This window comes from Trematomus bernacchii, unplaced genomic scaffold (genome assembly GCF_902827165.1).
Source record: "Trematomus bernacchii unplaced genomic scaffold, fTreBer1.1, whole genome shotgun sequence".
NCBI classification, from domain to species: domain Eukaryota; kingdom Metazoa; phylum Chordata; class Actinopteri; order Perciformes; family Nototheniidae; genus Trematomus; species Trematomus bernacchii.
The window spans coordinates 3,417,662-3,429,671 of record NW_022988082.1 but is presented as its reverse complement, the minus strand read 5'-3'; the positions used below and the strand labels follow the sequence as shown (position 1 = coordinate 3,429,671).

Here is a 12,010-nt window from a genome sequence, read left to right as displayed (position 1 = left end):
GCCTGCCTTCGGTTGCCACACCTCCGCTTGAGGATGCCATGTCGCTAGCGGCTCCGGCTGAACCTCTTCTTGAAAGGCGGGGGGCGGGGCCCCGCTCACCCCCGAAGAGGCTCCCCACTCCTCTGCTCAGAGCTCTTTGCAGGGCACGGAGGACGGCTCCATGGCGCCCATTATTCGTGCGGCCCTGGTACGCTTGCGGCTTCAGGTTCCGCAGGCCGACCCAGGCTAGCGCCTTCTTCAGGCATAACCCTGCCCCCTTTCATTCCCACTGTTCCTCCTTTAGAGGAGTACCTGAGGGAGCTCCATGCATGCTAGAGACACACCAGGGCCCTCTCCCATTCTGCTGCCATGCAGGATCCGGCGAGGGTGGGGCTGGGTCGCTTGCCATCCATTGAGCCTGCCATCGCCTCCCCGATTCTGGCCCCGGATGCCAGGCGCCCTCGGCCTCAGTGCAGGGTCACAAACGAGCTGCTCTGTAAGGCCTACGACACAGCGGCACGGGAACTCCCTCTCCCACCTGATACTGGCTGTCTCTACCTCTCTGCAGCAGGCTCCGGCTGAGCCTTCTTTGCTGGGCCTCAGTGATGCATCACTGCAAGCCTTTGCCCTAATGCTAGGGAATTGGGACGAGTCATGTCCTTATGGTGCAGACTCGTCGCCAGGTTTGGCCTGCTTAGTCACCACTGTCGGAGACATGTCCTCCGGAGTGTGCCAGTCGAGTCAGGGGAGCTGTTTGGGGCAGCTGCCCTGTAGGCACTGGAGCGTGCTGCCCAAGCTAGGCAGACCAGGCAGCAGCTATCGGGTCTTTTATAGGCCTGTGCCCACTCCCAGCAGGCCCAGGGGCCCCTCTAGCAGCCGCACTCAGCCATCAGCTTACAGTGGTGGTCTGCGCAGGTCCCAGCGGCCCACTCATCCGTTGTGCCCCCGGCTGCCGGCCTTCTAGGCGGCCTCGTGCCTCAGAGCCTTACCGGCCTCCCCCCAGCAGCAGCTCAGCTACTGGGCTGTCTGTACTTCCGGCCCTTGGGTGGTTTTCACCTTAACCCAGGGGTACGAACCGCAGTTCCGGCCCCTAGCCTTCGGCCGGGCCAAAATGGCAGATGCCCTAGCTCTAGCCAAGAGTTGTCCGTCCTTCTGCCCAAGGAGGCAATCGAGCCAGTAGACCCTCTGCTTAGCCCAGGGGGTTCTACTCTGCGTACTTTCTCGTGGCCAAGAAAGTCGGCGGATTTCACCTGCTCTTGGACCTCAGAGGAATCGACAGATTCCTGGAGGTGCTGCCATTCCATATGCTGACCGCAGCACATGCACAGTGGGAGTGGTTCGCAACCGTGGACTTTAGGGAGGCCTACTTCCTCGGCAAGAGGGTGCCTGATATTCAGTTCCTCCGGCCCTTGGGCAGACTGACGGCTGCCTCAGCCGTTGGGCCCTTAGGCCCGCTGTCGTTGTGCCCCATGCAGATGTGGCTGATCAGCCTTCTCTTGGATGCCAAGTGGCACAGGCACAGGAAAGTCAGAGCGTTGCAGCGTTGTCTCCACTCTCTGTCACGCCGGAGGGGCAGGGTCTATCTCCTGATGGGCGTGCCCATGGGCGCCATCCCATCCCGCCAGGAGACCGTCACCATAGGTGCATGTCTCTTATGGTGGGGTGCAGTGCGGCAGGGCAGGACCGCTCAGGGTCAGTGGTCTGCCCAGGAGGGTGCACGCCATGTCAGCGTGCTAGAGCTTCGGGCTGTGCAGCTTGCACTCACGTACTTTCTACCCCAACTGAGGGGCAAGAATATGCATGTTCCTTGGGACAGCAGGTACACTGTTGCCCAGACGGCAGTCCCTTCTAGATAGTGGGCGTTCTCACTCCACTCTGAATTTATGTGGCTGCTATTTCTGCCCGACATGTTCGGGTCGACGGCGCCACGGCGGGGTGCCTCAGGTCGGTGTCCCTCTTCCTGAAGAGGGGCTTTACGGCAGCGTCCCCCTAGCACCCCGAGGGCTCCGGCTTGGGACCTGCCCCTGCTGCCGGATGCCCTATCATCTCCTCCCTTCGAGCCCCTGGCCCAGGTGGGGCTTTGGTGGCTGCCCACGAAGGCAGCATTTCTGCTTGCCATGGCCTCAGGGAGGCAAATTGGGGAGTTACATGTCCTCTCCATAAACGATACATGCCCCAGGTGGGACTCTCAGGTGTTGCCCTTGGCATTCCTGCCCAGGGTGCTTCCACAAACCCACTTCAATCAGCCTGCCCAGCTGGCACGCTTTGACATTCGGGAGAACGGCACGTCGAAGTGGCTGTGCCCTGTGGGTGCCCAAAGGGCGAATATCGAGGCTACTGCCTGTATACGGCAGTCGGAGCAACTCTTGTTTTTGCCATAGCGGCACTAAAGGAGGTGTGCCCTCTACCAGTGGCTGCCCCACTAGGTTGTCGATACCATTTCACATGCCTACGGGGCCAGTGGCCGCCCCTTGCCATCTGGGCTGAGATACCACTCTGCAAGGAGCATCTCAACATCTTGGGCTGCCCTGAGAGGGGCGCCCCTGGATACCATCTGTGCCGCGGCGTCGCGGGCGTCTTCTGGCACATTCTCCAGTTATCGGGTTAATGTCGCCACTCCCCATTCTTTGGGCATGGTCCTTTTGCCAAGCTCCGCTGCTTCCAGTAGTGAGCCAGGGCTGGGATTCTTCATGACATGGTTGGTATAAGTCATCCAGTGCTAAAAGCACCGCCTCTGGCGGTCAGTAGGGACGAAATAGAACGATAGTTACGTCTGTAACTACGGTTCTATGAGTCCCGGATGACCGCCAGAGTTTCCTGTCACTCAGAATTCTTGTGTGCTCGCGAGAAGATTCTGGGAACAGATCCTCTGATGACACTGGCTGATATAGCCGGTGTCACGTGGGTCACAGGTGACTTTGTTGATATTGGTACTCGTACTGCGCATGCGCACGATGGACATATCCAGTGCTAAAAGCACCGCCTCTGGCGGTCATCCGGGACTCATAGAACCGTAGTTACAGACGTAACTATCGTTTCTCATACAGCATCTCTGTAAACTATGTGTATTCACTGAATTTCACTCTCTGCCTTTAACGGCTCGTTGTAGCTCCAAAAGCTCCAGCCCCCACCCTCCCTGTGAGCACAGTGTGCTCTGATTGGTCGGGACGTTGTGAATCGCGCTGAGCTCCGTGGAGGTGTTGTTTCCTTGTTTAGGATACATAGCGAAACACAGCCAAACTCATCCTGAGCACACACAAACTCACAGCCGAAGTAAAAACAATAAGTGTGGCTTGATATCGAGTAAGAAAAAGGTTGATAAACGCTGTGAGAATGGGTCTGCAGAGAGAATTTGGCCGCGATCCCAACTGTCTGTTATCAGCCTGCAGCCAGGGAGAAGAAATCAGCAGAGTCCGTGGATTGGTCAATTTCGTTCCTGGCCATTCACACGTCACAGTACCCAGGAAGTAAACAATGGACAATGACGTATCTCCAACGAGGCGTTTTGGGGAGGTATTTTCTGTGTTAGAGTTTTACTCGCTATAGGGTGTACTTTGAGGGTTTTGACTCTGCACACCGTTTACATGCATAAAAACCTTCATAACACACAAGGGGACGGGTAATAACCGGAAAAGCATGATACCTCTCCTTTAAGTTTCGTTGCCTTGCTCCGCTCTGGGGGGGGGGGAAGAGTGTGTTGGGACGCCACTGATGGTGATGAAAGCTGGTTCGAGGGGCCCCACAGACTCTAGAATCGCCACTGTCGATGGGGATCAAAGCTGTCCGGTCCCACATGCTAAGTGCTAGCCAGAAAGCCGCGGCGTTTAAGTCCCGACTCTCCCGATGGCCAATCCGTGCCTCCCCTGTGCAGACTCTCTGCACCGAGGAGCAGCGGAGTCCGGGCGATGCTGCTCCTCCAAGGAAGAGCAGAGCCGGCCCGACCGATTAATCGACATAAGCGGCCGCTTAGGGCCCCGCAGCCACTAAGGGCCACCTAGCAAAAAAAGAAAATTAATTTTTTTTTTTTATCTCAGTACACCGTTTTTTATCTCAGTACACCGTCGCCGTGATAAGTATGTTTAATGTATAATTAATTTTGTTAATATGCCTAGATTGTCTACTCTCAAAGTCATGTATTATATTATTGAGTCAATCATATAATACATTAACCGTGCTTTGCCTGAACCTCATCATGACACTAGAGAGGACGGCAGGATTGTAATTTCCCGTGTTCAGTGAATGCAACAGAGGCAAGACACCAGACCAACCAGAGAGTTGAATGGAAATAAACATCTGTCTTATTGGCTGACAGGTACCTATCCTGTGAGCTGTGACAATGTTTAAAATAAACTGTCAGTCTCAGACTCAGAGTTTTTGAAGATGGACATAAGAACATTTGTTCTTAAAAAAGACGACCATTCTCAAGTGGTGGCTCACACAACAACCCCAGAGCCACCACTTGAGCCAGGAGAAATTACAGCTACGTTGACGTTACTTTGAATCGTGGGGGTAAGCTAAACCGTTAGCAAGTAGCTATAGCTAGCCAGATATATTAAATAAACACTTTGTCATACAATCTAAATGTAATGTTTTTTAGCGTTACCTGGTGATTTCAAAGAAAGCTCTCTGGGAAATGTTGACTTACTGTTCGACATGAAGCTAGAAGCTACCTTACAGTACACAGTTGATCCTGAGTCCTGTCAGTTAAAGTGTTTCATAGTTAGCTTAGCTAAGCATCAACCTAGCAAGTGAAATATATGGATGTTATGTGACAGTATTTCTGAGAAAAAGTCAGCTGAAATGGTGGCATAGTTGCCACTGCTTTACGTGTCGACAGCATGTTTGAACGTATTTGCAGCAGTAAATGTGGCTGTTTGGCCACTGACGTTGCCATAACAACACCTGATTGTAAATGTGCAACCTCTTTTTGTGACAGATTTTTCCTATTGACAGCTAGTTTCTATGTGAACATTATGAGATGGACAGCCAGAGAGAATAAATGAAAAACAGTTATGAAATACTATATGACAAAACAAGAATACAGTTTAAAAGGGGAGTGATTTGTAAAATATCCATAAAGAAAAATCTGTTTACAGTTCTGTTTCATATGGGTGTTGAGAGATGTATCCATAGATCTGTTAATTTTGCTCTCAAAGTGCACCAGATTGATGCTTTTAACTTCAATATTTAAAAATAAATCTTCCCGGGGGAGCATCCCCGGACCCCCCTAGAGGAGGTGAGGACCCCCCTAGAGGATGTTAGGTCCACGGTGTTTACATGCTTATTTATACAATATGTGTGCTTATGCTAACATCATAAGACAAAAGTTGGTTCTGTGTTGTGTGAAGTGAGAACGCGCTAGAGTGAGGGGGGCCCCCAAGCCAAAGCTCGCTTAGGGCCCCCAAAAGTCTAGGGCCGGCCCTGAGGAAGAGACACACGTTCACTAAGCAAAAAAAACAATATCCGGTCACAGAGATCTGCTATTTTAAAGTAAAGTCAACACATATCGACCCTAAATATAGTCTATATTAAGAACGAGAAAAGTCTTAACATATATCGTTTTTTGTAAACATATGACAAATGTGCGAGGGTGATGACGTCAGAGCATCGTCCTATGTGCTGGGGCTTAGCCCCGGACAGCCCGGCCCAATTTAACCCCTGGGTATTTGTGAGGGAGCTCCTACAGTATATGGCATTACCCCGCTGAAGCTCACCAAAGTTTAATATATTTCATAGTTCAAAGTTTTGTCAATTGTTTTGTTTATTGGTCAAATGGTTTCTGAGGAGTTTTACTGGAATGAAAGAGCACAAAGTGTGTCTACAGAAGCAAAAAAGCAGCATACTGCATTAAACCTGACCTTGACAGAGAGGTTGAAGTTCATGTGGAGAGGAGGCTTCAGTAGTCTGTCTGTTTTATCTCTTGGGAACAAATCCTACTTTCTAATGGTTTCTTTTTCTAATAAACCTTGCATTGGGTTGGTCACGCAATTCATTCTCTTGTGCTTTGTTCTATCTGAATTATGATAAGGAGTTATCACAAGCTGTTTAGTTATGCTATCTTACAATAAATACTGTATATAGTAAATGTGAGGTAAATAAAGTGTGTCGCCAATGTAACCGGTTAGAACTCGAAGTTGCGATGAGGTCTTAAAATGTATGGAAAGGGTCTTAAAAAAGGTCTTAAAAGGTATTAAATTTGACTTCAGGATGTCACGGCCCAAACTGTGTCCCTGTGTGCCCCTGTTTGTTCCCCTGTGTGTGTGTGGAGGGGGTGTGGTTTCCCTTGCAGGCAGCAGCCTGATTGCACTCACCTGGCCGACCGACTCAGCTGTCCCTCATCAATCCAATCAGGACACAGCATATCTACTCCAGTCTCCCAGCAACTCACCGCCAGATTGTTTTCTACACCAGTGGTATTGCATCCTCCTGGCTGCTCAATTCAGTTATCCTGTCTGCGTGTTATTCTGTACTTTTTGTAATTAGTTTCTCCTTGTGCTTCCAGTGTGATCCCTCAGCCATCGGCCACCAGAGCTTCCAGCCAACCTGCCTGCTTCTTCCTTCACCATACCTGCCTGCCCTGTTCTCAGTCCAGCCTGAACTGCCTACCTCCACTCCGGACCTCCATAGTCTCCAAACCTGCCTGAGTCTCCGAACAATAAACCATTTAAACATCTTCAGTCATTGCCTGCGCCTGGGTCCTGTTTAAAACATAATCCTAACAGAACAATCTGGCCACCATGGACCCAGCAGGCTCGGACCCAATTCGTGAGGCTCTCTCCAACCAAGGCGTCCTCGTGGGCCGGCATGACCAGATGCTCAGAGAGGTTATGGATAACCTTGCATCACTAGCCGCCAACGTAGCACAGATCACCTCAACCTGGTTTCAACTGCTCCTGAGGATCCAGCTCCCCCACAAGAGTTAGCACCGGTTCCAGCCCAGCCTGCTCTCCCTTCACGTGAGCCTAATATTCCCACTCCAGAGCGGTACGCAGGTGCCTTAGGGACATGTAAGTCCTTCATAATGCAGTGTTCTCTTGTGTTTGAGCAGCAGCCGTCTACTTATGCTAACGACAGAGCTAAGATTTGTTATATGATAGGTTTACTTACAGGTAGAGCCCTAGCCTGGGCATCAGCTGTATGGGAGAGTCAGTCCAACCTTTGTAATTCTTATCCAGAGTTTGCAGAGGAAATGAAGAAAGTATTCCACCACCCCGTCAGCGGTAGAGACGCTACTAAACGCCTCCTCTCACTGCGACAGGGCTCCCGTAGTGTAGCCGAATACTCAGTGGAATTTAGGACCTTAGCTGCAGAGGCGGGTTGAAATGACACAATGCTTCAAGGGTTTTTTCAAACAGGGCTAACTGATTCTGTTAAGGATGAGTTAGCAGTGAGGGACGAATCAGCTAACTTGGATGAGTTGGTCTCTCTAGCCATAAGACTGGATAACCGCCTTAGGGAGCGCCGTAGGGAAAGAGCCAGCCGATCTCCTGGGTCACTCCCAGGGCTCTCGGCTAACTTCTTTCACCATCCTCCCGGAACCGTCCCGAAATACAATCTAAGCCGTCCCGAAATTAATGTGGACCGTCCCGAATTTAAAATATTAGTTTTTCTACATTATCATTAGTTAAAATCATTCAAAGTGACCTTTAACATAAATAAAACATCATACAAATCATTAGATGATAATTCATCAACCTTTTTAATTGAGTAAATCAGTCAAACACATAAACAAAGGCCAAATATATTTAAAAAAAACACACAAGCGAGAAAGTTACTCTAATATTGAATCCAATCAAGTTCTATCCAATTATCAAAAACATCCAACACTCTGTCCTGAAGACAGAAGACAGAACCCAGAGTAACCACTAACCAGGATGACAGTCTGTAACACAGTCAGGAGACCTTTACAAACTGCCCCGCCCCCTCGCACACAGACGGGGGAGAGAGCTCTCTCGTCTGGATTGGAAAGATCGAAAATAAGATCGAAAATACATCATAGACGCATTTTGTAGACTTATTGCATATTAGAAACGGAGTTGGCGAAACTAAAACTGCGATATAATGTTCATGTAGCAATAATACATGACATATATGTTTTAAATGTCTCCACTACCGATAAAAAGTCAGATAACGTCGGAGCTTAACGCTACCACTGTCTTTAATAATTCCGGCCCGGGGCCCGTTTAATACCGGGGCTCGGTACCCATCCCTACATGGGGAGAGACGCAGCATATTGCTAAGGACTAAATACGATGGAGAGTTCTCATCTCAGCCTTATTACCCATAGGGGATGAAGAGGAGTTAGTAAATAAAGAGGCCGGCGCTCCAGGGTTAGGTTCTGCTGTGCGTTTTCGTGATGTAACGTAAACAATTGCAGAATTCCTCCACGGGATGCCATTGTCATTGTACATCACTCAACGCGAAATACACACACTCAGTACATAGCTAGACCCAATAATTTGCGGGCCAGGAGTGGGTGTGTGTGTGTGTTGGGTGTGTGTGTGTGTGTGTGTGTGTGTGTGTGTGTGTGTGTGTGTGTGTGTGTGTGTGTGTGTGTGTGTGTGTTGTGTGTGTGTGTGTGTGTGTGTGTGTGTGTGTGTGTGTGTGTGTGTGTGTGTGTGTGTGTGTTGTGTGTGTGTGTGTGTGTGTGTGTGTGTGTGTGTGTGTGTGTGTGTGTGTGTGTGTGTGTGTGTGTGTGTGTGGTGTGTGTGTGTGTGTGTGTGGTGTGTGTGTGTGTGTGTGTGTGTGTGTGTGTGTGTGTGTGTGTGTGTGTGTGTCGGTTTGCTAAATGTTTTGTGCGTGTGTGTTTATGTTGACAAGGAGGTTTAATAACTGTGTGCTACACAAAACGTGCAGTCAGTTTCATTTTCATCGCCGTTCGTACTGTAGTAGAGTTATCAGGGTATTTTTATTTTAACTCTCGTCCCAAATTCGTCCCAAGATTATTTTTTTATCCTCCCCGACCCTATTTTTTTCGGCCCCGGGACGACGGGACGTCCTTAAGCTCGAGCCCTGGTCACTCCCCTCTCGCCCTGTCTCATCTCCTCTCGCAAGATTCTGGTCGGAAACTTTCCCAAGTCCCAGTGCCCCATCTGAAGTCTTTTCTCCTCTCCTGTCTTCAGAGGAACCGATGCAGCTAGGCAGAGCCCGACTCACTCCCCAAGAACGTCTCTGGAGAATAAGAGAAGGACTTTGTGTCTACTGTGCTCACTCCGGTCATTTCGTGGACACATGCCCCCAGCGCCCAAAAGAGGGTGCTCACCAGTAAAGGTGGGGATACTGGTGAGCAAGGCTGTTTCTTCCTCAACCCCACAGACCCGCAAGCCACTTGAAGCCACACTGTTGTTAAACCAACAGTCTCTCTCTCTCTGCCTGTCCTACTGGACTCTGGGGCTGATGAGAGCTTTTTGGATGCCCAACTGGTTGCCTCAGCCGGCATCTCAACTCAACCTCTGACAGCTCCTCTCAATGCTCGAGGTCTGAATGGGAAGCTCCTGGCACACGTTACCCATGTCACCGAACCCCTACATCTCGTCCGGTAATCACCATGAAATGATTCAGTTCCACGTCATGTCCTCCCCTCACACACCCCTAGTTCTGGGCCAGCCATGGTTAAGACTGCATAACCCCCACATAGACTGGTCGGAGAATCAAGTAAGGAGTTGGAGTTCTTTTGTCACTCTTCATGCCTGCGGTCTGCAATTCCCCCAGCAGAGGTCGGTATTCCCCCAGTTCAGCAGGAGCCACTCAACTTGTCCGCTGTCCCTCCGGTTTATCATAGCCTGGGAGAGGTTTTCAGCAAGCAGCGAGCCCTTTTTCTGCCCCCTCATCGCCCTTACGACTGCACAATAGATCTTCTTCCTGGGGCATCTCTCCCATCCAGTCGCCTGTTTAACTTGTTCCGAACTGAGCGTGAGGCCATGGAGACATACATCAAAGACTCACTCGCTGCTGGCATCATAAGACCCTCTTCTTCCCCCGTCGGAGCAGGCTTCTTTGTATCCAAGAAAGACCGCTCCCTGCGCCCCTGCATTGACTACCGGGGCCTTAACAACATCACCATCAAGAACAAGTATCCACTGCCCCTCATCAATTCAGCCTTCGAACCCCTACAGAAGGCCACCATTTTCTCGAAACTCGACCTCAGGAATGCTTACCACCTGGTCCGCATATGTCAAGGAGACGAGTGGAAGACGGCGTTCAACACCCCACTAGGCCATTTTGAGTATCTAGTGATGCCCTTTGGACTCACCAATGCCCCAGCTGTCTTCCAGGCTCTTGTGAACGATGTCCTCCGTGACTTCCTGAACCGTTCAGTATTTGTGTATCTGGATGATATTCTGATATTCTCACAGACCATGGAGGAACACACCCAACATGTGCAGCAGGTTCTACAAAGGCTCCTCGAGAACAAGCTGTTTGTCAAAGTAGAGAAATTAAAATTTCACGTGGATTCAGTGGACTTCCTGGGCTACATCATTGAGCAAGGTCAGGTGAGAACAGACCCAGAGAAGGTACAAGCAGTGGCACAATGGCCCAAACCTTCCACCAGGAAGCAGCTCCAACGTTTTTTGGGCTTTGCAAATTTCTATCGCCGGTTCATCAGAGACTACAGTCATGTTGCCGGTCCTCTCAACCAACTCACCTCCCCAGCAATCCCCTTCTCGTGGACTACTCAGGCTGAGGCTGCCTTCTCTGAGCTGAAGAGACGTTTCACCTCGGCTCCTATTCTTACGAATCCTGACCCATCTCTTCAGTTTATTGTTGAGGTTGATGCATCCAACACCGGTGTGGGGGCTGTTCTATCACAACGCTCAGTCTCCGATCAAAATCTTCACCCTTGTGTTTTTTTTTCCCGACGACTGACAACCTCTGAGCGCAACTATGATGTTGGCAACAGGGAGCTGCTTGCTGTAAAGCTTGCGCTGGAAGAATGGAGGCACTGGCTGGAAGGCTCTGAACATCCATTCATTGTGTGGACAGACCACAGGAACCTGGTCTACATACAAACTGCCAAATGACTAAACTCCCGTCAGGCACGCTGGGCATTGTTTTTTGGCAGGTTCAACTTCACCCTTACCTACCGACCTGGTTCTAGAAACCTTAAACCTGACGCATTGTCCCGGCAGTTTGCAGTGGATCAGGACCCCATAGTTCCTGACACCATAATCCCCGCTACCAGAGTGGTGGGCGCTGTGACATGGGAGATTGAGAACTCAGTGAGGAATGCACAGAGAGGCCAGATCCAGGAAATGGTCCAGATAACCGTTTGTTTGTACCTGACTCTGTCCGCTCACAGCTTCTCCTATGGGCCCATGCTTCCCGCTTTGCCTGCCACCCGGGTGTGAATCGGACCCTATCCCTCCTGAGACGACACTTCTGGTGGCCTTTCATGGAAGCGGACTCTCGAGCCTTTGTGCTGGCCTGCACTGTCTGCGCCCGTAGCAAGTCTTCACACCAGGCTCCTATCGGTCTACTTCAGCCTCTCCCAGTCCCTAGTCGTCCCTGGAGTCACATCGGCCTAGACTTTGTTACCGGCCTCCCGGTTTCACAGGGTAACTCAACCATTCTCACTATGGTCAATCATGTGGTCCGGCTTCATGGCATTCCAACAGACATTGTTTCCGACCGAGGGCCACAGTTCATATCTCGGGTATGGAAAGCATTCTGTCGAGCACTTGGAGCATCTGTCAGTCTCTCCTCAGGCTATCATCCTCAGACTAACGGGCAGGCCGAAAGAGCCAATCAGGACCTTGGAGCTGCACTTCGCTGTGTCACCTCCCGGAATCCCACCTCCTGGAGCTTACATCTGCCCTGGATTGAATACGCTCATAACTCACTGTCTAGTGCTGCCACCGGTATGTCCCCATTTGAATGTTCTCTTGGATATCAACCCCCTTTGTTCCCAGCCCAAGAGGACGAAATCGCAGTTCCCTCTGTCCAAGCCCATCTCCGTCGTTGTCGGAGGATCTGGAAGGATGCCCGCTCTGCCCTTCTCAGCTCCGCTGAACGCAATCGGCATATTGCAAAC

General features: G+C 50.6%; 1 protein-coding gene across 1 annotated transcript in view; it reads left to right on the top strand.

Moving 5' to 3' along the window:
- Window positions 1-362: 362 nt before the first annotated feature.
- LOC117474901 overlaps window positions 363-12,010 on the top strand; it is a gene marked incomplete in the record, with an annotated part of 141,543 nt that continues 129,895 nt past the window's right edge. Inside the window, 1 exon segment of the mRNA XM_034120927.1 lies at window positions 363-609. Coding sequence (XP_033976818.1) covers window positions 428-609 — 182 coding nt within the window.